General features: G+C 33.8%; 2 protein-coding genes across 6 annotated transcripts; both read left to right on the forward strand.

The window, feature by feature from the left end:
- Window positions 1-17438: 17438 nt before the first annotated feature.
- LOC142539723 (putative methyltransferase PMT26) lies at window positions 17439-22894 on the forward strand. 5 transcript variants are annotated; one of them, XM_075645370.1, is made up of 11 exons: window positions 17439-17893; window positions 18025-18181; window positions 18396-18450; window positions 18689-19768; window positions 19851-20000; window positions 20312-20582; window positions 20744-20854; window positions 20933-21107; window positions 21660-21932; window positions 22089-22283; window positions 22366-22894. In XM_075645370.1, the coding sequence occupies exons 4-11, from the start codon at window positions 18731-18733 to the stop codon at window positions 22592-22594; spliced, it is 2442 nt and encodes an 813-aa protein (XP_075501485.1). In that variant the 5' UTR covers window positions 17439-17893; window positions 18025-18181; window positions 18396-18450; window positions 18689-18730; the 3' UTR covers window positions 22595-22894. The 5 variants fall into 5 exon arrangements, with proteins under 5 accessions (XP_075501485.1, XP_075501486.1, XP_075501484.1 ...); XM_075645371.1 differs by lacking the exon at window positions 18396-18450; XM_075645369.1 differs by lacking the exon at window positions 18025-18181.
- Window positions 22895-23528: 634 nt separating this feature from the next.
- Window positions 23529-24383, forward strand: LOC142538898 (uncharacterized). The gene has a single exon (XM_075644187.1). The coding sequence runs from the start codon at window positions 23545-23547 to the stop codon at window positions 24211-24213; it is 669 nt and encodes a 222-aa protein (XP_075500302.1). The 5' UTR covers window positions 23529-23544; the 3' UTR covers window positions 24214-24383.
- The last annotated feature ends 455 nt before the right edge of the window (window positions 24384-24838 follow it).

Genomic DNA, 24838 nt, shown 5'->3' on the forward strand with positions numbered 1-24838 from the left:
AATAATTGTTAGTATAACGTTACCATAACTAAATTGGAAGTTATGTTGGTGTAGAGTAAGTCTCTTGTGAGACGATCTCACGAATTTTATCTGTGAGACAGGTCAATCCTACCGATATTCACAAAAAAAAAAGTAACACTCTTAGTATACAAAGTAATATTTTATTCATGGATGACCCAAATAAGATATTTGATCAACGAAATTGATCTGTGAGATCATCTCACAAGAGATTTTGTGGTTGGTGTAATGAGAATTACCAGTTATGCAAATAATATATACAAATTAAAATTTAAATGAGAGGGAGAAAATAATCTATAATTAATTTTCTATATTTTATGTTAAAATTCTAAATTTCTATTTTTGTGATGCCTTTGAATTTGTACAGAGAAATATATAATTATATCTATTTACAATTGTAAAACAATTAAGTTAAGACAATTATATCACTTAAATTAATATGATATAATAAATTTTAAAATATGAAAAAAAATTAGACCATTATAAATATGACATTATCATCATTCATCTGGCACCTCTAAAATATTTCTTATTATCATGAGTCGCGATTTGACCATCCTGATTAATAATTAATAAGAATTGATTATCCATTGTTATTACTATCTCATTATTATTTATTATCTCATGCATCACCATTTTGTGATGTTGAATTTAATTGTTTTTAATTAACAAAAAAAGAAGAAAAATTTGAAGAAGTTAGGCACGATATTAATCTAATTTATTGATAACATTCTAATAATAATCAATTGAATTGAAAAATATTATTATATTTAAGTAATTATAATTTATTCTAATTCAAATTTATTAATGTAATACACTTGTCCCACATCTGAAAAATGAAAGATTTAAAATGAGTTTATAATGACTTACAATGGACTTCTATAGCAACTTGGGTTAATCATTTTCGTAAAGCGAGGACGAATACGAAGTAGTTGCTATAGGGGTCCGTTGTGCAGTCACGCATCCGCGGGCCCGGGCTCTGGGCGTGACATAATGATATCAGAGCCGGTCACCGGCATGGAACACCGCGTTTGACTATAGTAAGAAACTAAAGATTTTAGTAGCACTTTTAAAAAAGATTATACATACGACAAATTTATAAATTCAGCACACACAAATTTGGTGATATTCGAAATATCTACTAAGATTGATTAAGATTTAGACATTAAATTAAATGTCTAAAGCTAAACCTGACAATGGTTCTCAAGAACAGTAGAACCAAAATCAGACTAAATTTTTTCTTAGTCTCAATTCCAAAATCAGTTATCATAATTTTGTAATTTAAAAATTCTTTAATAGAAAATTGTAAAATAAGAAATTTTGAAAATAATATTACATAAAAATTGAATAGATATTCGATAATAAAAAATATATTAGAGAAATAATATTTTCTTCGTACATAATTCTTACAAAAAATATTAAAAGAATAGCTTTTTTTAATAAAATATATATTTTTATTAAAAATATTAAAAGAATATATATTTAACTATTATACTTATAAAAGTGTAAAAAGAATAACAAAGTTTTTCATTGTAATTTTTCTACTATTCTCATAAATTGTGTGTTGTTAGATTAATTGTATGAAAAATTTTCTACACAATCATTAAATACATGAAGATCATAATAATATTTTTATTTTTTAATAGAAATTTGTAACAAAATAAATTTTGAAAATAATGTTACATAAAAATTGAATTGATATTTGATATAAAAATACATTAGAGAAATAACATTTTCTTGATACATAATTCTTAGAAAAAATATTAAAAGAATAGATTTTTTAATTTTAAAAAATAATTAAAAATATTAAAAGAATATATATTTAACTATTATACTTATAAAAGTGTAAAAAGAATAACAAAGTTTTTCATTGTAAATTTTCTACTACCCCCTTAAATTGTGTGTTGTTAGATTAATTGCATGGAAATTTTCTACACAATTTATAGGAAATCTATGCATTAAAAATGAATATATCTTTGATAAAAAAATATTTTTTTATCTATATACCTACAAAAGTGTAGATCATTAGCCATGTTTTTCAATTGTCAAAAAATAAAAATGACCTCCTCATCAATACAAATCCTAGATTCAATAAAGATATATTTGTAAATTTCTAATTGTTGCAAGTGTAAAAATGAAATATCAAAATTTTTTATTTATTCCGCCTAATATATAATTAATTAGTAGCCTAATTATTCCACATAATATATAATTAATAGTCTAACAAATGCTAATAAATTATCAGTACAATATACATTGATTGCAATAATTTATATCACTTCAAGAATAAAATGTAACTCTTATATTAATTTTCTCAAATATTTCATCTTTATACTAACTTTAAATATTTTATCCTTTTAATTTTCTTTCTACATGTTATTTTATGATTTTAATGCAATTTTGTTATTATATTTTAATGTAGTTTCTGATTAAATAATAAATCATAGTATCACAAGAAGATATAAGAAAAAATAATTATATATGCAATAATACAATAACATGATAAGTATATAATAATATAAAATTTAATAATAATAATATATTTATAATTTTTTTACTAAGAATTGAAAATAAATAATTTAATAAATTTTTTAGTATAATTTATATCAATAATCATGAATGTTAATATACTAATAATATCATAAAATATGAATCTGATAGAAAAATTAAGAGAGCTAGCTATAATAAAAAATTTAAATATTTTAGTAGCAATTTTTTAAAAAAATATATATATCAGACAAGTGTTTTAGTGGAATCCTTCCTACAGAGGAAGAAGGGGTATGAGTGTTTTTCTCCGAACATCCATAAAATTCTCGTGTCTTTACTTTTCACAAGTTTTTACATTTCAAACTATATCTTGTTGTTTAGATTGCCAACCGGTTGAAAATATTAGAAATATTGAATCGTCTTTCACACTTTTCACGTGGTTCATATTCTAACCGTTTGAGAAAATCTTTCAACCGCCTAAAAACGATTGAAGACAAATTTTAAAAGCAAATATTTTTAAAAGAGTTTATTCACCCCAACTAAATTCTTTTCTGATCCCAGTAATATACAATCACTAAACACATACAAATACATAATATATATATATATATATATATATATATATATATATATTTGTAATTGATGGCTTAATGAAAAATATAAATTATATACTTTTAAAAAAATTATTTATTAACTAATGTATATGAAAATTAATTTATCTATAATATATAATTCTAAAGCAAAAGGTAAAAAAATTCAGTATGAGGTTAAATAATATTTAAATTGAATATTATGGGTTATATTTTATTATCAATATTATTATTTCATTAGTTTTGATAATATTTTGATGAGTTAGTCACAAATATTTTAAATTGATAATTATTTGTCCTTAGTGTGCTTCACTTATATAAATTATTATATATGTATTTATAAAATCCATAATTTGATTGATTTTTAGGTTATTATAACTTATACGTGATGCTTAGATATATATTTTTTCAAAATTTGTTTCAGTTAAATTCGTTCTATATATTATACTCATTATAATTTATTATATAACATAAAATCAATTGCTTGAATTTTAATTTGAGAAACAATTTTGAAAATAAGGTATATACATTCTTAATTAATTTATTCGTCTAATATGACAATAGACTAAACCAATATGTTAAAACTCATAAGAACATTTCTCAGAAAATGAAGAGGTTTCATTGTTCGGTTTACCACGATAAATGAGCTTCCAAAATTGTATCCAAAGGAAGAATGAACTATTTATACTAAACTAAAAATAAGAAAAATGTGTTTTACTAAAAACGTGTTTTGTGAATCTTATTCTACCAACACAATATAAATTTTAAAAAAATTATTCAAATTATTTTTTAAAAAAATCAAATTTTAATTTTTATTAAATAATTAATATTCATGTGCATCGCACGTGCTTCTTGCTAGTTTCTGTAAAAGGCCAAATCATTAACATACAACTATATTTACTTCGTCTTTTGGGAAAACAATGCTGCAGTTTCATGAAGGAATAATTTATGGTTTTGATAATTATCCTAGTTTCCAATGATTCATAAGTATTAAATATTTAACTTTCTGTTTCCAAAAATAATAATGGTGGTGATGTCCTGGAAAGAGCACGGGTTATCTTTAGATTCGGACAGAAACGGAAGACCAAAACACAAACAATCCAGAGTTGGTCTCAGGAAGCCAAGAGGAGACCGGGTGGAAGTGAGCCCAAGTAAAGAAATAGTAACATGTTTAAACAACATCGAGCATTCAGCAACTCGAGAAGCATATCAAACCATTGTGGACTCATATAAGACCAGATCGGTGCACATGACAAAACCAAATACAATATGGGTCTCCATGACTACTGTCAGAAGGCAGGGCATAGGTAGATATCTAATTAAGAACATTGTCCAGGCGCTGCAATCGAGGTCATTTTCTTCACTATAAATACTCGGGTTTGTTCATTCATTTGAGACATGAGATATTGCATTCTACTGAATTCAATAAACTCTCCCTCTACTTAGTGTACCATGTACTGACTTGAGCGTCAGAGTGACCACGCCGGAAACTCTATCGGCGCCCACTGACATTTTTTGTTGAGTGTGTGCATATCATCTGACCTGAGCTCAGCCTACCCGGTAAAGAGTACTCAAAGTACAGGTTAGGTCAGGTCACCCGAGCCCATCTTACCCAGTCCAGAGTACTTACAATACAAGCCATGTCAGGCCACCAAACTCATCCTACTCATTAAAGAGTACTAATAGTGCAGACCAGACCACCCGAGCTCATTTCATCAGGTCAAAAATATTCACAAGAAAAATACACGTATATGCCCGATAAATTGTTCACCCAGCTCACCCAATCAACTCAGACATCATCACATAACAATAATGATCTTTACTTAACTTTCTTGAAGGTTCCTAATTTTTTTAAACAAATTAGTTCAATAAAAAACAATGCATAATTATGCTAAAAAAATATGCATCATTAATTCTTACGACCCCGATACGAAATTGTCTTCTATGTTTATTTCTATATATCTTCTTATGGATTGTTTGATTCATGTGATAAAGATGATAAATGATATATAATATATGGATGATAAATCAACATATATAAATAACATAATGATGCATGAATCTAATTAATTATTTGTGAAACTCAAGTCAAACTTTAGATGAAATAAAAGAGGATGTGTAATAATTTAATGTCTTTTCATTCATACCAATTAGTTAACTTTAGTTGTGTTGGGTTAATAGTACATGAGTGTGAGTGGTTCAGAGATGAGTAACCTCATGAGACGTTCTCGTAAGTCAAGCTGTTGACGTTGCGTCGTTTGATTTAGTTGGCTATGTGGCCGTAAACAAAATGTATCGGATTTTAATGGATAATATTGTCTATGTTTGAGAGAGGGTCAGTGATAGGGAAATAGTAAGACTGTTCTCTAAGGGAATGAGACATCGCCAACAGATAAACACGTATGTCCCTGACTAATGAGCCTAACAACCCGACTCATAAGCACACAAGCATGTGCACTCTACGCTTGTGATTTGGTAACATTTATAACTTTTGGCCTAGTGATAAGCATTTGATCATAAAATTTATATCATAGACAATGTCACGAGTTCTATTCTAACTGATGACATATATTGCAATTATTGAGATGAAGATCGTTAGGGTGAAAATTGCTCATGCTGGGAGAGCAATCGAGACGTGACGTTTGGAATGATGTATAATTTAAAATATTTGAGTTACACCGTGACTGCCAGATATAGTTTTTGGTAAAAATACAAGTGTTAGCTCATGCAATTGGTATTAGAACTAGATTGTGAGTTTAAATCTCCCAATAAGCATATTTCTATATTTCTTAGGTTAAAAATGTATGAGTAAGAGTAATACTGATGTGAATGATATCTTTGGAATTTCTCATGTGTCAAGCTGTTGATATTGCATCTCTTGATCTGGTTGTCTAGGAGGGCCGTGAAAGAGTGACGACAAATCTTAACGGGTAATACTGTTTTTGTTGAAGATAAGGTCGTCGGTAAGGAAAACGACAAGACTGAATATAAAAGATATGAGACAATACTAGCAAATAGACACATACATCCTTGGACTCATAGACCTAACAGTTCGAATAATTGACAACCAAATAGACGCACTATGTGCTGTCATATGTATAAAAAATAAAGTTATATTTTATATAACAATTATAACTTTTTATCTAAAGAGAAGCGCTTCATCTAACATGTCAATATAATATCTTGAATCATAATCAATCCGAGCTCGAACATAATATTGCTCATCTCGATCTCAATCTACTCATTTACATCCATAACTATATACTCATTATATTCCTTACACAATGCTGATCTTCCCCCACTCATATATGATGTAACTTCTGGGTCAATATGTTCTGATTTGCTCTGATTCCATTTTGTTTATCCGGCCCGTGAAGCAAAGCCTGCGAGAGAGTATTCACATAGTGAACATCGTAAACTACATACCCATCCTTTCTACGAGTAAATGATTAATTCAAGTTTTAACATAATAAGAGTCAAGTTTTAATATAGTTTAACAAATACGAGTATCGTCCCACGGATATTGATATACATTAAATTTATGTTAAATATAATTTTTTAGTTAAATAAAACGATAAGTGAATAAATTAAGGGTAAATTGCTCATAAATCCCCAAACCCAAACTCAACTTTACCCAAACTCCCTACACATCAAAACCTTTCTTTAAACTCCCTAATACTTTAAAATGGATAAAAATACCCTTATTTCTATTTTAAGTTTAATTGATCCCCGAGCTTTCCAAATGGTATCAGAGCTTAAGGTTGATTTATTTTAAACACAAATTTTATTTTTTAATAGTAACTAATTGTAAGAGAAGGAGAATTACGAAAAAATTATGAATTCGAACTTAGGTTCGAGAAAAATGATTTACAAGATTTATTCCAATATTCTGGAATATACACAAGTTAATCTAACTATTGTTAGATATCAGAAGCAGAAAGGGAAACAACAGCACCCTCAGGTAAACTCTCAGGTAAACTTATGATTCAAGCAAATAAGTTTCTGGATATAGTACCAGACTCTTCTAAGCTCTCTTTAGATCTTAGAGAGATCCAGAAAACAGTACAAAATTATGGCAACATGCTATACTTTGTACCCCAACGAGTTGAAGAAATCCTTAAAACCCAGGAAGAAATTCTTGGAATATTAAAGGATATTCAAAAAAGAATTCGGAAACTAGAACAACAACCAAGTTCTAGTAGAAGAACTTCAGGAGGTTGGTTACCACCATCATTTGGCACCGAACCTTTGTTACATCAACAAGGGAAGGCCAGAGTGGTGTTAAAATCATTAACTGAAGAAGAAAAGATGATCAATCTAATTAAATCTGTCTAAAAAAAAAAAATTTATCTGATGACAACTTTAGAAAGGATTGGTCTAGAGGACCTACAAGAGCTTGCAGAATCTTTCGCAAATCTCAAAGTGATAGATCTAAAGATGAACACAGCAGGAGGAGAAATATCTGCTATAACCTGGTCATCTTCTCAAGAACCACCAAGGGAAAATGTTGGATCTTAGAATGTAAACATGAGAGAATCTCAATCTGATTTCCATACTGGTGGAGGATCACACCCTGCGAGAACTAGGACAAGGAGAAATCAAATTTTCTTGCACCAAACACCCTACGGGAAGACCGTTTTAGATCCGATACATCATTACAAGGTTATGCTTAACCTTGATGTATTAGATTTCAAAAACAGGGAAGATCTCATAGATGACTGGACATCTGCTATGAGAATCGCAGCAGGAACACTTGATTTCAACAAAGAAGGATTCATTAAACTTTTAGAAATGAGTCTAATGGGATCAGTGAAGATTGCTTGGGACATGACTTCATTAGAAATGAAAGAGTCAGTCCTGGCTGGAGAATCTCTGAGCGAGATAGCCGGAAAAGTGGCTACCCTATTTAAAGCACAATTTATAGGGGTAGACTATTTTAATAGTCAGGATATAGAGAAGAGGAAGAAATATACTCAGGCTCTGTATAGTCTTGAATTACACGATATATGTTTAGTGGATGAATATATTATGTTATTCACTAAATATCGATGGAATTCAGGAGTCGAGGAAGACATAGCTATGCAGCTTTTCTTCGTAAAGATGCCAAGTCCCTGGAGAGAAATGCTCATAAGGGAATACGTACCTGGAAATCCAGATACGTTGGCAAGAAGTGCTTTTTTCCTTAAAGGAAAATTGGCAGAATGGTGTCACATGGCAGCATTATAAAAGAATTACAAACGCTTAAGGGGTATTAACAAAAGAACTCCTCTGTGTTGTAAAGAAAATGATCTTCCAACAATTATTGGAAGTAAACCACAGAAGCATAAGAGGAAAAGTTTTAGGACTCATCCTTATGCTAGAAGCGGAAGAAGTTCTTGGAAGCCAAGAACTGTATGGTCTAGACAGAAAGCCAGATCTTATAAATCTGGACAAAGAAGCGGACCATCAAGGAGTAGGATATCATCCCAAGCATCGAGTACATCTAGAAGCACAGGAAGAACACCTACGAAGAAAACTTTCAGAATAGCTCATACTCGAGCCAATGAAAGTTTTAAGGATTGTAATTGCTGGACATGTAGAGCAAGAGGTCATATTTCAACCAACTGTCTAGAAAATGAGAAAAGAGGTATTAAATGCTTCGATCCTACCCCGGATATTGAAGAAGGAGTTTATTACCAAGATCTAATTCAGGTATACAGATTCGAGGACATTGCCTCGGATGAAAGTATATATGAAGAAGAAGTAGTCTTAAGTCAGGAAGAATCTGATGGAATAGAATCGGAATTTGACTGAGGACGAGGTGTTTCGACACGAAACACATGAAGATTTGTCTGGGTTTTTCAGTCAGACAACAATCTCTCATAATATGGTCCAAAGGATCATGAGAGAAAATCCTAGCCTACAGAGATATCAAGGATTCTCTGCAAGACAGGTAGAAAAGTTCTTAGGAAGTCTTGGCTTAAGGAACAGAAAGCATCATCTAATCTATAAAGTTTCTAGAAGGGAAATGGCAATCTCGATGGAACTTACAGGAAATAGAATGGAGATACAGTTAATTCCTTCCGAAGAAATTAAGGAGGAATTACAAAAACTCAAGATAGAAGTAGCAAAGACTATGTCCTGGATTCATATTGGAGCAATCCAAATTATGATAAAGGCTACTTTCAAAGAATGGATAGATTCACCTATTGATATTGCTATATGGGATAAAAGAATGGGGAATCTACAAGATTTAGTACTGGGAACAATCTCAGGAAATCTCTGTGCAGGAAAGATTGTAGGAGTAATCTATCCAAGGATAGCCTACAACCTGGCAGATCGAGATTTCAGCCGAGCCTTGACATTGCATCAGAACTTCAAGGAAAAAAAGTTGATGAAAGAAGTTAATATGCCATATTCTATTACCTATCAAATTTCATATGCTCTATCTAAAACACATCATTCTGAATTGTTTATTAGAAATGAGTTTATTGAAATCCCTGAGATATTCGGAAAAATTGCTCAGGCAATTTATCCAGAAAGAGTCGAGTTTCCTTTAATACAGGAAACAGATATCCAGATCCAAGACAAACCGATTCTACAAAGGAATCAAAGCCTTAGATTGGAATCAAGAAGACTATCTTTTCAAGGAGATAGAATTACAAGTTACAGATGGGGAAAAACGCCTGTCATAGAAACCCAACAGGAGCCGAAAAGTTTTTCTATAATGGGAAAACTTAGATGCCCAGAAGAGTTGAAGGAAGTCGAAATAGTATTTGATATTACTAAGCAAAGGAATCAATTTTCTTGTAATTCAATATACTATTTGGAACAACCTATGATAGGAACTTACCAATGACTGATTAATATCGGAGAATTGGAAGTTCATATTCAAGGAATTCCAGGGAAAGAATCAAATCGACTGATTCTTGGACTGAAGTTTCTCGAGGAACATAAACCTTGGAGACGTCTAGAGTATGGAATGGAGTTTATGGCAAAAGATAAGATGTGGAAAATCCAATGACCACAAGTCCATTTTCCATATACATTCCAGTACGAATGTTGTATGAACAATATAAGGCAGAATACTTTGCTGCTTATATTGATTCAGGTGCTTGAATCTGTACAGCAAAAAGAGGTGTTTTTCCAAATAATTTGGAAGAAGAGTTACCTAAGATTGCTGGAAGAGATTTTTCCAGAAGAATCTTAATCTTAAGTAAAGGGATTAAGATGACAGAAATCATGATTGGCGGTGCTGGACAAACACCTTGGTACAAGGTAAAGATATCACCAATTTATCTTCATGATACAGGAGCTGACATTTTGTTAGGAAATAATTTCCTACAGATGTTAAAGTCCTATACTCAAGAAAATGAAACTAGAAGATTAATGTTCACAACACCATGTGATCACAAAATCATAGTCCCGAGACTAAGAGAGGCATTTTACAGAAAATTGCCAATCCAGTTTCGCAGCAAGCGTGGTGATTCATGACAACTTCTGAACCCAAAAATGAAGGATTCTAGACGATTTGGAGAAACAATGCTCCAGTTAAGAGCAGATCAAGTACTCCAACAAGAATATATAGAATGCCTTAAGATAACTCTACAAACAAATGAAGTAGAGTTTGAATCTAAGGTATCATTGGAAGATGTCAAGAAAATGATCAAAGAAAATTGCAACGAAGATCCCTTGGCATGGTGGGACAGAAATCAACTCAAAGCTTGCCTTAAGATTAAGGAAAGCAAAGAGTATGAATTTGTCCGTTGTAAACCTATCCCAATGAATATCATTGATCAAAGGGATATGCAGATTATAATCAAGGAACATTTGGACCTTGGTTTAATCAAAGCAGGTATGTCACCATATAGTAGTCCAGGTTTCCTGGTAAGAAACCATGGTGAGATAAAACGAGGAAAACCCAGATTGGTTATTAATTATCAAGAAATTAATAAAATTCTGGAGTTTGATGGGTATTTTATACCAAGCAGAGAACATCTAATCAGTTGCATACGAAATGCAAAGATATTCTCTAAATTTGATTGTAAGTCCGGATTTTATCAGATTCGGATGGAGGAAGGAAGCAAGAATTTTATAGCTTTCTCCACACCTCAAGAACATTATATTTGAGAAGTGTTACCAATGGGATTGGCTAATTCACCTCAGATATTTCAAAGAAAAATGGATAATCTTTTTAAAGATTATTTTAAGTTCATGTTTGTTTACATTGATGATGTTTTAATAGCATCTAAAGATATGAATGAACATGTTAAGCATTTGGAGATTTTCTCTAATGTTTGCAAGAAAGAAGGACTGTTTTTATCTGAAAAGAAAGCAGTCATTGCTACAAAAAAGATTGAATTCCTCGGAATTGAAATCGATTAGTCAGGAATAATTCTGCAAGAACACATAGTGGAAAAGGTGCAGAATTTTCCAGAAAGTCTCAAAGACAAGAAACAACTTCAAAGTTTTTTAGGAGTTGTTAATTTTGCTGGGATGTTTATAAAAAACCTAGCAAAATACAGGAAGTTGTTCAGTCCATTATTGAAAAAAGATACAAGATTTATATGGACAAAAGAACACACGGAAGGACTTGTCCAGTTGAAGAAGATTTGTAAAGATCTTCCAAAAATGGCGATTTCTCAAGATGAAGATGATCTGGTATTATACACAGATGTCAGTGATCATTGGTGGGCAGCAGTTCTTACTAAGCTCACCTCAGATGGAGAACAACCATGCAGATACTGCAGTGGGTTATTCTCAGATGCAGAAGCCATTAGATGACATATCAACGGAAAAGAATTTTATGCAGTAAAAAAGGCTTTTGAAAAATGACTATTATTTTTAATTGCTAAGAAATTTACTTTGAAAGTTGATAATACACAGGTGAAAGCTTTCTTAAGGAATATAATTGAGTCTAAACCGGAGAAGGCTAGATTATTAATATGGCAGGCACTATGTCAGAATTATATTTTTGATATTGTGATAATAAAATCTCATGAAAATGTTCTTGCAGATTTTTAACAAGAGATGGACAACATTGATATTAATGCTATTATCAAGATGCAGAGGCATTTGAGGGAACACCTTGAAATGCTTCAAACCGAGTTCAACAAGTTGGCTGTTAACGCAGAAGTTGCGGGAAGGTTACAACAAGCCGATAAGAGAATTGTCTCTGATCGAATTACAGGTTGTTTACAGGCATATACTCAGTTATGGTCTGTAATGCAAAGACCTATCCTCCTAGACATTGAGAAGCCATTGGTTTCCCAAATGAAGAGTTTTCGAGTACAGGACTCTATACCTGTAGTGGGGGATTCAAATACCCCTTGCACAAGTGTTAAGTCGGGATCATCACTAGATGAGTCGGCTGAAACAAAAATTGAGACTCCTGATCCTTATCTTGAGCCTTCAAGTCAACCCTTCACCTCTGGGATTGAAGAGGGAGATATCAACCTTAGGTCTCGTATTGACAAAGTCAAATCTAAGGTTGGTACTAACAAAGCAACAATTTCTCCATTTCAGGTTTATCAACAGAATTGGGAGAAATTAAAGACAAGAATTGGCATTAACCCAGCTACCAACAGGGTTGATGTTTCAGGAAAATATCCCAGGGTACGGATGAAACCAAATTCATATCCAAAGGAGATTAAAGCATGGTATGAATTCGGGGCTCTTGCCTCAGTTTATACTACGTCACCTAGCTTTCCAGAAATCTCAGGTCTACCAAAATGGATCCAAGAAGCTGTTCACGAGACTTGGGCGAATAATGATTATTTGTCCAGAGGAGATGTTTTGGAGCTATACTTCTTTAGTGCAGCACCAGAACCAGCAGGAAAAGACTCCCATGAAGCCTTTCATTTCATTAAGTTAAGGAGGCCGGATACAAATGTTCAAAAATTTATCAAGGACCCTCCGACAGAAGAAACACCCCTGGTTGCTTCAATTTCTGAAGACAATATGTCTACCAGAAAAGCTTGGGGTCTATGGGTCTGTCTCACTGAGATGGACAAAGTCAAGTTCCCGTTCAAATTTTATAATCATTCGGTGAACGGATCATTCCTGTTAAACACTATGACAGGAAAAACCACAAGTTTTGCAGAAGACTTATTCGAGAAAAAGAGAAATCTTTTGTGGAACAGCAAGCTGCCGGCTAGTAAAGAGACTCGCCGAAAATTCTGTAACATGGCACATATAGGAAGATGGTCAGAAAACATCTGCCTTGAATGCCAGAACCAGAAGGAACCTGAATTCGGTAAAGGATTCAAACCGAGATCTGATCGGAAACACTTTACCGACACAAGCACAAGTGGGGATGGACCACCTTCACGTTTTCCTCGATGACAACGAAAACCAAAGATTCCTCGACAAAATTAAAGGTGTACATGTGATCAGCCCACTAGCAAAAAGAAAACCCACCATGTGAGTTGAAGGACAAGGACCACCAATAATAGGTGGAAGATGACACAAAAAACCACTAATAATGAGTGGTAAAAGATAAGGATTATTGAATATCTAATCTAAAAAGGGAATCCAATGAATAAAAGCAAGATAACTGGTCCCGAAATTTTCGTCTATAAATAAAGATAGATGGGAACCAGTAAAACACGACAGACTTAAACCAAAACTGGAAACAAAAGATAATGTATTTTTCATATCTCAAAGTTTCCAGAAGAAGGATTAAGGCAACAAGAAAAGAGCTGAAAAATTCCAAAGATTATTATAAACGGCTCAAAGAAACAGGAAGGGAGATACAAGCTGATCTGATCCAGATGCATATAAACTATTTATGCAGGCAGATAAAAATTCAAGAAATGACTATCTCTAGATTGATGATCTAGAAGAAGACAAATCAAGAAAGGTGGAGGGACCATTCCAATGGACCACTCAACCACCATCTCAATGGACCACTCAATGGTCCCCAAGCAAGCTGTAAAGGCTTATGAAGATTTGAAGTCCGAGTTTCAAATCCGAAGGAAGCCTTCTATAAATAAGCAGGCAGAAGGAAGATGAAGACATCGATCAACCTCTTCGTTTTTTTTCAAATCATTTGTAATAATTTTCTTTCAAGTATATGTGTGTAGTGAGTTCAGCTATTGTGAGTAGTTAAACAAGTTTCTCCTCCTCTACAGAAGATTACTATGTATTAATAAAATGTTGGTGTTTGAATAAAGAGATCTTCGCTCTTAGCCCCTCTCATGTATTATTTTCAAAATTTTATCTTCTACTGTACACTATAAGGTAGGAAACGAATTAGAGTTATGCCAAGTACTGTTGAAGGAATCTACGTCGGTAACCATCGGTTGCAATCGCGTGGTTGGGCTGTGAGGAGCAGTCTGTAAAATACGGTGGATATAACCCGGTGGTACTCCGGTCAAAGAGGTAAAAAATTTAATTTATTTTACGGAAGCATGATGGGCCATTATTTACATAAGAAAAACCAATTATTCAAAATATAGATATAAGGGTAAATTTGGAAATTTAAAAGAAATGGGGAGTTGAAACAAAGTTTTAGTAGGGTAGGGAGTAAAGAGAAAGTTAAGAATGGGTATAGGGATTTTTTGACAAATTCCCCGTAAATTAATAAACTAAATTAAAATAAATTAAAAACATGAAACAAATACATATAAATAATTTAAATTAAAACGATAAGTGAATAAATTCAAGTCTTCTACTGAGATCATATCGACAACTTTAATCGTGATATAAAATCATATTTTTTAGCTCGTATTTATGGCGTGAACAGAAAACTTTATCTTACAATAAAATCACACAAAAATGTGTCAATTAAACACGTTGATGTGTATTTTATACCAAGCAGAGAACATCTAATCAGTTGCATACGAAATGCAAAGATATTCTCTAAATTTGATTGTAAGTCCGGATTTTATCATATTCGGATGGAAGAAGGAAGCAAGAAATTCATAGCTTTCTCCACACCTCAAGAACATTATATTTGAGAAGTGTTACCAATGGGATTGGCTAATTCACCCCAGATATTTCAAAGGAAAATGGATAATCTTTTTAAAGATTATTTTAAGTTCATGTTTGTTTACATTGATGATGTTTTAATAGCATCTAAAGATATGAATGAACATGTTAAGCATTTGGAGATTTTCTATAATGTTTGCAAGAAAGAAGGACTGTTTTTATCTGAAAAGAAAGCAGTCGTTGCTACAAAAAAGATTGAATTCCTCGGAATTGAAATCGATTAGTTAGGAATAATTCTGCAAGAACACATAGTGGAAAAGGTGCAGAATTTTCCAGAAAGTCTCAAAGACAAGAAACAACTTCAAAGTTTTTTAGGAGTTGTTAATTTTGCTGGGATGTTTATCAAAAACCTAGCAAAATACAGGAAGGTGTTCAGTCCATTATTGAAAAAAGATACAATATTTATATGGACAAAAGAACACACAGAAGGACTTGTCCAGTTGAAGAAGATTTGTAAAGATCTTCCAAAAATGGCGATTCCTCAAGATGAAGATGATCTGGTATTATACACAGATGCCATTGATCATTGGTGGGCAGCAGTTCTTACTAAGCTCACCTCAGATGGAGAACAACCATGCAGATACTGCAGTGAGTTATTCTCAGATGCAGAAGTCATTAGATGTCATATCAATGAAAAAGAATTTTATGCAGTAAAAAGAGATTTTGAAAAATAGCCATTATTTTTACTTGCTAATTGAGCATGTAGGCCGGCAATGGCCGTTCACGAGATATCAATACTAGAAATGTAGGATTCTTCGAGTTATGGAAGCTGAGTATTGAAAAGCTCGAGTGTATCAACATTACTTCGAGAAATAAGCATAAAAGAAGATTTCGAGGGAGTGGAAAATTCAGGTGCACACCGCAATTAGAATCAGCAAGCAATTGTTTCCGTTCCCCTCAGCCAATTGCAATGGCGATAAACTAAAACAGGCTCTCTCTTTTTTTTTTCCTGAGTAACGCGAAACGTACACAAATCGATCAGAAATATTTTTTTTTTAAAAAAAAAAACTACTGGGAATTTTCCACATTTGAATGGCAATTGCCAAGAGAAGCTAATCACCATAATTACTATCAGAGGAAAAAAAATTACTCCACACAATCTACTTCAAATTACAGCCAATAATGAGTTGAAAACGACAGTACGAATATAAATTCCAAACAAACACACCACGAGCTGTATCCTTCTAAGAACAAAACGCCAAAAGAAAAAAAAATCCGAATCATGAATGAACAAATAAAAGATATGTCTCACAAAATACGATCTGTGAGATCGTCTCACACAAGTTTTTACCATAAACAAATTGAATTGAGTCGAATAAAAAAATTTAAATTCATATTTGACTTGAATTATAGTTAAATAATCAATTCAAACACGATTCCGATCTATTGATAAAAAATAATATATATATTTAATATAAAAATTATATTATATTAATAAAATATTAAAACTAACAAATTAACGAATAAAATAATTTGATCGATTTATCGAGTGGTCTCGATTTGCTTATCTCTCTGATCATAAGCCATTTGGAAGACTGTCGCTTTTACATGTAGATTATAAAATTATAATAATAAAGGAAAATTGGTGCTCGGATGGTGGAAACTAGCGCCGATCTCTGTGTCGATCGACATGGACAGTAGATCTTCCCTGTGTTAAGATTGAAACTTGAACCTAACTCAACCCCAAAAGCTAGCTCAAGAGGAGAGGATTGTCCAAGCCCATATGTACAACTCTCAAGTATTAAATGCCACCGATATGAGACAACTAACACATCCTCCTCACGCCCATGAATGAACATCTGGAGCGTGAAGTTTACAAATGACCCAATTATGGGCAGAACGGGTGTCCCAACTATGGACAAACACACTCCTCTCACGTCCAGGAATGAACATCTGGAGCGTGGAGTTTACAAATGACCCAATTATGGACAGAACGGGTGGCCTAATTATAGGCGGTCCAACACACAACGGTGGAACCCGGGCTCTGATACCATGTTAAGATTAGCACTTGGACCTAACTCAACCCCAAAAGCTAGCTCAAGGGGGGATGATTGTCCAAGCCCATATATACAACTCCCAAGTATTAAATGCCACCGATGTGAGACAACTAACACCCTGTGTATCGACCTCTATTCTTTTTCTTCTTCTTTGGTCAAAAAAGGAATATTGAAAACAAAATTAATAATCTTTATTAGAAATTAATTCTGAAAACTTTAATTTTGTAGAGCATTTATTAATTTTGCCCATCTCACAACTATAGGTGTGTGGTCTAATGGTTGATATTGACCACATTCAAACCATCTCAAACTTGCTTAAATCTGTTTTTTTTTTATATAAAATAAATAAATTTGCTCAAACTTTATTTTTTCACATGACCGCCTTCATCTGCGCCATCACTCTGCATCACCTCTCATTTCTTTAATCCAAGCACATGCATACATATATACACACGCTCTCACTGTGTGAGAATTTCACGGCATTCTTGTGGTTTTCTCTAATTCTCCATTTCTCCATTTTCTCAAGAAAGTAGAAAAGAAAAGAAAGGAAAAGAGAAGAAAAGAAAAAAAAAATCTACAGCTATATTGAATGAAATAAAGGAAACCCACGAAAAGATCCAACCTTTTTTGCTGAATCTCGCGCATTTCTGTTATGTATGTATGTGTAATAATGATACACATGGAGAGATACCCACTTTAAATAATTGCACACATTTCTTGAAACCAAATCCTTTGATCTTAGTGCACGCAGTGCGTGTTGTAAGCAGAAAATGGGTCAGTGATCGAAGTTCTTGTAGCTGAATTGGATTTATAGCGAGGATTAATAGAAAGGTAACTGAAATCCCAGCTGCTGATTCGTTTGTGGGTTCGTCCTTCTTAGCGTGAATCTTGAATCTGTTATTGTTTTGTGGCTCATGTTTGTTAGATTTTTCATCAGATCTTGTTCTTTGTGTTGTGTTCAGATTTATTTATTGATTCAAGTGTGATGCGTGTTTGGGATCTGGGGTATTGATCAGTTAGCTCATAGCTGTTCTTCAAACAAGATTGGTTTGATTTTCAGATGCTCAAGGGAGAAAAATGTAAATTTAGCTACGGGATCTTTAGGCGGCAAGAGTAGAAGTAAATGCAGTCTGATTCCAAACAACTTTCTTTTTTGTTTTGTTTTTTTTTAAATTTTGTTTGTTTTGTTTGTCTTTTTTCATTTTCTCACATTTGTGATGATTTGATCTTGTGATGATGTGGTATTGCTCTCTCTCTTTTTTTTCTTTATGTAGTCTATTAATATGGTGCAATATATACTGACTTGCTTTAATGAGATCATACTTTCTGTCAGGAGTTATAGTCTCATTTTATGGAGAATTTTAGTTATGTCATTCACACTTAGATTGGTAATGTTCCGTCTCAAGCGTGATCTGCCCCTGGTTGTGTGTTTAAATCATAGAAAAATATCATACAGATCACATGTGATGGCTTTTAATCCTTTTCATTTCGTCTAGCAAAACTTTTCAGACTTGATTTATGCAAGGATACTTTCCTTATTTGGACACACCTAGTGATAACTAATCTTGTAATTATTACGAATACAAGATGAGATCCGATCTCATGATTTATTTATGATACATACAGGTGTAGAATAAAACCGGGTGATTGACACGTGCAAGTTAAATAATGGCTTTAGGAAAATATTCTAGAGTTGATGGTCGAAAATCGTCATCATTAGGCTACTGTTCAACTGTCACAATAGTAGTTTTTGTAGCCCTTTGCTTTGTTGGGGTATGGATGATGACATCATCATCTGTCGTCCCTGTTCAGAACACCGATGTTTCAAAGGAGAACAAGAATGAGGTGAAGACAAATGATGTTGAAAACAACGTTGATACTAGCAATGAGAGTGGTAATAATTCAGGTGATGACAGTGGGGCAACTGATGCGGGAAAGTCGAAGCAGTTTGAGGACAATCCCGGTGATTTACCTGATGATGCAACTAAAAGCGACAATGATGGGGGTTCAAACAATGAGGAAACGAATAACAGTCAGCCTAAAGATAGCGAAAAGGTGATTGAGGAGAAGCGGGAAGACAAACCGGAAGAGAAGTCTGCCGAAGAAACCAAAGAAGATGGTCGAGAAGATAATAAGGATGACGGATCGAATAAGGAGTCGGATAATGAGGATGAAAATCAAGAAAATAAGGAATCTGAGACTGACAATAAAGACTCTGAAGCAGGAGAGACTGATGAAAGTAAATCTGATGATAATGAGAAAAATTCTGAAGAAAATTCAGGTGGGAACAATGATAAGGAAAATGAAGATGATGAAAAGAAAGATGAATCTGATCAAGATTCCGTTGAGAAGAAGGATAAGCCAAGCGAGGTGTTTCCATCAGGAGCTCAATCTGACCTTTTGAATGAATCAGCAACTCAAAATGGGTCATTCCCAACTCAGTCAACTGAGTCAAAGAATGAGAAAGAAGCTCAAAATTTGTCTCAGCCAGAGAATCAAAATGGTTATAGTTGGAAACTGTGCAACACAACTGCCGGGCCGGATTACATTCCATGCCTCGATAATTTGTTAGCCATCAGGAAACTTCCATCAACAAAGCACTATGAACACAGGGAAAGACACTGCCCCGAAAATCCTCCAATTTGCCTCGTTCCACTTCCTGAAGGATACCGACGCCCTATTGAGTGGCCAATTAGTCGAGAAAAGGTAAAGTGGCAAAGAGTTTGTGTTCATTTTGTAGTTTAGGTTCTGGTCATTCTTAATTATTCTTCATTACTTCGTTTGACAGATTTGGTACCATAACGTTCCTCATACCAAGCTTGCAGAAATTAAAGGACACCAGAATTGGGTTAAGGTTAACGGTGAATACCTCACCTTCCCAGGTGGTGGCACTCAGTTCAAGCATGGCGCTCTTCATTACATCGACTTTATACAACAGGTAAGATGCTAAAAGTGTCCTGGATCTGACTTTTGTTTGGAACTCTGGTGGCTGCTACATTGTCAGTTTTATTCATGGCCTTTTTTGGCTGTTTTGTGAAATTTTTAAATGACTAAATATATCTTTGTGGCATATGTTTACCGTGTTCTGTAGTCCATGTGAAAAGGTAATTCAACGACATTCTACCCTCTTCTTCTACTGTCTCAAATATTACAGTTGTCAAATTTGTTAAAATTAGTCATTGTATGATAGATGAAATGCTAATTAGTATAAATAAGTTGTCTCATTCTTGATTATTGATTGTTGTATAGTCTGTTCCGGATATCGCATGGGGAAAGCACTCCCGAGTCATATTGGATGTTGGATGTGGAGTTGCTAGCTTTGGGGGATTTCTCTTTGAAAGGGATTCTCTGACCATGTCATTGGCTCCAAAAGACGAGCATGAAGCTCAGGTTCAGTTTGCACTTGAAAGAGGAATACCGGCTATCTCTGCTGTTATGGGTACAAAGAGGCTCCCGTACCCGGGGAGAGTTTTTGACATTGTTCACTGTGCACGCTGTAGGGTCCCTTGGCATATCGAAGGTACTTCAGATATTCTTGCTACTTTAGTTTAACAAAATCGGACTATTCCACGAGTATTTGACTTAAAACTAGTAAGAGAAGCGTTACTTTGATAATTAAAGAACCTTTTTGATAACTATGTAGTTATCATTAGTTTTTTCTTTAACATGTTACATGTTTAGGTGGTAAACTTCTCTTGGAGCTGAATCGTTTGCTAAGGCCTGGTGGTTTCTTTATTTGGTCTGCAACTCCCATTTACCAGAAACTTCCTGAAGATGTAGAGATTTGGGAAGGTACTATCTCCTGTTCCTTGATACTTACATGGTACATTGGTTCTTACATATTATACACTTTTATGGTGATATTGACAGCCATGAAGAAATTGACAAAAGCAATGTGCTGGGAAGAAGTTTCAATTACCAAAGATACAGTGAACGGAGTAGGAGTTGCAGTGTATCGGAAGCCTACTTCAAATGAGTGTTATGAACAAAGGCCATCCAATGATCCTCCACTGTGCAAAAACTCTGATGATGCAAACGCTGCCTGGTATGTTCGAAGCTCTTAATTCTTCTTGAAAGGTTCTAATCATATAGCTTGCTACTGAAAATTGAAAATGATACAGTATCATCATTAGAAAATCTTACAATACTGCATAAACTGGTAATGATTCATTGCTGTCAAACTTAAAACTTGTCAAGCTCTGGGCCCATACACTACTAAATGTGCTTCACTAGCAAATTCCTCTGCATATATTTATAAACCCCTTTACTCAATTCCCGCAATTTGATGTGGGATGAGTATTACAACCCATCTGGACTTCCTTTGTATGCAGTAATTTATCAATTACCATTCTGGCACACCCAAATCCTGGGATTCTTGCAAAAGAGAGTATTCAAAATATGCTTTAGTAGCAACTATTTCGCAATCTTTCTTGCTTTACAACATGATTAATTAAAGTTGCTCAAAGAGTCCATTCATATATTTATTAACACCTATATATACTATTCCTACAACATGATACAGGGAGAAGTGATTACAAAATAGTGGTTGGGGATTGTATATGGCAAGTTTGATTTTAGTTTATCTTGATATGTTCAGGAATGTGCCTTTACAAGCTTGCATGCACAAAGTTCCTGTTGCTCCATCCGACCGTGGGTCTCAATGGCCGGAACAATGGCCGGCGAGGGTGGAAAAACCACCTTACTGGTTGTTGAGTTCACAAGTTGGAGTTTATGGAAAACCGGCTCCAGAAGACTTTGCTACAGATTTTGAACATTGGAAACGTGTCGTGAGCAAATCATATCAAAATGGACTTGGGATAAATTGGTCTACTGTCAGGAATGTCATGGACATGCGATCCGTCTATGGAGGGTAAACAAAAGTATCCATTTCTTGTCATTTTGTCGAGGAATGATAATTCACTCCCTCCCCCTTGTAATCTTTTAAAACATATAAACTCACTTGTTTCACTGCTGACCCTTTTTTCAAATTAGCCATGGCTTGTCCTCATCGATGACTTGTTTTCAGATTTGCTGCTGCTATGAAAGAAATGAATTTGTGGGTCATGAACGTTGTCTCTGTAGATGCTCCTGATACACTACCAGTTATTTACGAACGAGGGCTATTTGGAATTTATCACAATTGGTGTGAATCATTCAGCACTTATCCAAGATCGTACGATCTTCTCCATGCAGATCATCTTTTCTCCAAGATCAAAAAGAGGCATGTCTCGTATTCTATATTTCCATTGATATAATTTGAACACTTTCTGTCCTCTTACCTTTCTTCATCTTGGATCCAACAGATGTAACTTCATGGCCTTGGTAGCTGAGGTTGATCGGATTTTGAGACCCGAAGGAAAGATTATAGTCCGAGACACAGTTGAGATCATTACTGAACTTGAGAACATCTTCAAGTCCATGCAGTGGAACATTCGTATGACGTATTCTAAAGACCAAGAAGGATTATTGTGTGCCCAAAAGACCATGTGGCGTCCTAAGGAAGCAGAGATGGTTCAATATGTCATTGCTTAAAAGAACTAGAAAAATACATGGGGTGAATTCTTGAACTTATGAGCCGCCAGCCATGGAGTTTAGGTATTGTTTTGGTATGGACACACATATATAGATGCGTAATATCTGTATTTTTCCTATTGTTTTCGAGCAAATTAGTGTAGTTGTGCTCCGCATTTGTTTTTAGAGGTTTGCTTCATTGTGATGTTGTATTACTAGTAGATCATTATAGTCATTCACACACACATTTCAAAGTGTAAACACTCCAGAAATCAAAACTGCTGAGATTCTCTATACAGACATGTCTTCCCATTTTGAATCTGCAAATGTTATCTCAAATACTTTAATGTATCAATGTCTTGGTTGCTTTGTTTGGCCATCATATCGCGACCTGGCGGAGGAAGTTAAAGCTAGCTAAAACTTGGGTATCTCAATCTGGGTTGAACTTGGTTAGCATGTAGAGTCTCGTTTGCATGGAGATTCCGGGGCATAAAATCTAAATCAGCGCCATCGAGTGACCTCAGGTTTTAGTACCAAAAAGTCAAAAACTGATAAAATTAGTCTTTGGCCAGGATAATCTAGTTATATATATGACACCTTTAGTGATAGTCAAAAACTCAAAAACATGCAAACATATTTTGAAATTTAAGAATTTTAAACGCAAACAAAATAAGTAACTAGTTTCTTTTTATTACAACATAAGGACAAAGTTTCGTTGGTTTCTAAATCCAAATGCATTCTGTTACAGTATAGAAATGCCATTATATTTTATCACTTCACCTTGTGAAATTACTTGAATACCCTTCATGGATGAGAGCGAGTCAAGGGGACTCGTTGTTAGAAATGATACAAGCCATTTACCTTGCTATTATTGTGCATATTTTCATGCTTCTCATGCCATTTATCTCAACCCTTGTAATAAAAAAAAACCCAAAACTTGGAGAATTTATTTTAATCATCCTCTAAAAAACATGAAAAGAGTTAGGGACAACGAATATGAGAGCCCTCCAAATAGACCCTTTAGAATCAACCAAGAAACGACAAATTCCAACACTCAAAACATCACCACTTTCCCCACAAATATCAGTAGTAGCAATGTTTCAAATGCCAACAAATCGCCTAAAGACACCAACAACATCAGCAACGACAACAACAATAACAAAGAACAGGACCGATTCCTCCCGATAGCCAACGTAGGCCGCATCATGAAGAAAGTAATCCCCGGAAACGGTAAGATCTCTAAGGATGCCAAAGAAACCGTCCAAGAATGTGTCTCCGAGTTCATCAGCTTTGTCACGGGGGAGGCATCCGAGAAATGCCAACGTGAGAAGAGAAAGACCATTAACGGGGACGATATTCTTTGGGCGATCGTGACTCTTGGATTCGAAGATTATGTAAACCCTCTAAAACTATATCTCACAAAGTATAGGGAGATCGAAGGAGAGAAACTTAACGTGCCTAAACAACAACGTTTGGAACAACATGATCCAAAGTCAAATGTGGCGTATAATAACAGTGTGTATGGTTCGACAAATATGATCTCTCAACCTCCATTTGTGTCGAATGATCCTACTTTTCCCCTGTCCTTCTCTCAAAATTCGACGTTGCCTCAACAAGACAACATCGACGGCCCTTGGTAAATTTCATGAAAGAACAGTTTTGTGCTTTGATTTTTTGTATTTTATGACATAGGATCTGAGAATGTTTGATTTAATACAATGTAGTATATACATACAGGACAGTATATAATATAGTTGATTCATTTTTATCACATGTGTTTGTGCACAATCTTGCTCCTCTTTGCACATTTTTACGAATGAATGCATGGAACAAATACTTGGTATGAAGAATATGGATTATATAATATAATTCATGCATAGGAATTTAATTTATTTTTAAATTTTAAATAAATATAATATACATGGATTGTAGAATATAATTTGTCGATTCTTGAGGCAGTTTCAATTAATTAACAATGATAGATTTTGGATTCTGGTCACTAATTTGGATAGCTTTGATTTTGAGCTCCATATAAGTTATTATCTTTGATTGAAATTGGCTTGAATAATTTATTTTATTTATTCAAATTTCTACCTTTCCATGTTCAGATTGTCATGTAAACTGTGTGATGCTTCTGTCCCACGAGTTAGAAAAATATGTTGAGAATTTTGCCTATATTTATTTGTCGTATTTGTGCATATATACTTGGATTTATTATTTATTATGCTATCTTTTCAAGAAAATTGACGATTGACCTATCGTATT

Source organism: Primulina tabacum, chromosome 3 (genome assembly GCF_025594145.1).
Source record: "Primulina tabacum isolate GXHZ01 chromosome 3, ASM2559414v2, whole genome shotgun sequence".
Classification (NCBI taxonomy): domain Eukaryota; kingdom Viridiplantae; phylum Streptophyta; class Magnoliopsida; order Lamiales; family Gesneriaceae; genus Primulina; species Primulina tabacum.

Excerpts from the sequence above, each read along its gene's own strand:
- LOC142539723 (XM_075645372.1), top strand. The coding sequence starts at position 18,731 with ATGGCTTTAGGAAAATATTCTAGAGTTGATGGTCGAAAATCGTCATCA. Across the intron at positions 21,933-22,088 it reads ATGCGATCCGTCTATGGAGG|ATTTGCTGCTGCTATGAAAG; the intron begins GTAAACAAAAGT and ends ACTTGTTTTCAG. Across the intron at positions 22,284-22,365 it reads TTCTCCAAGATCAAAAAGAG|ATGTAACTTCATGGCCTTGG; the intron begins GCATGTCTCGTA and ends TGGATCCAACAG.
- LOC142538898 (XM_075644187.1), top strand. The coding sequence starts at position 23,545 with ATGAAAAGAGTTAGGGACAACGAATATGAGAGCCCTCCAAATAGACCC.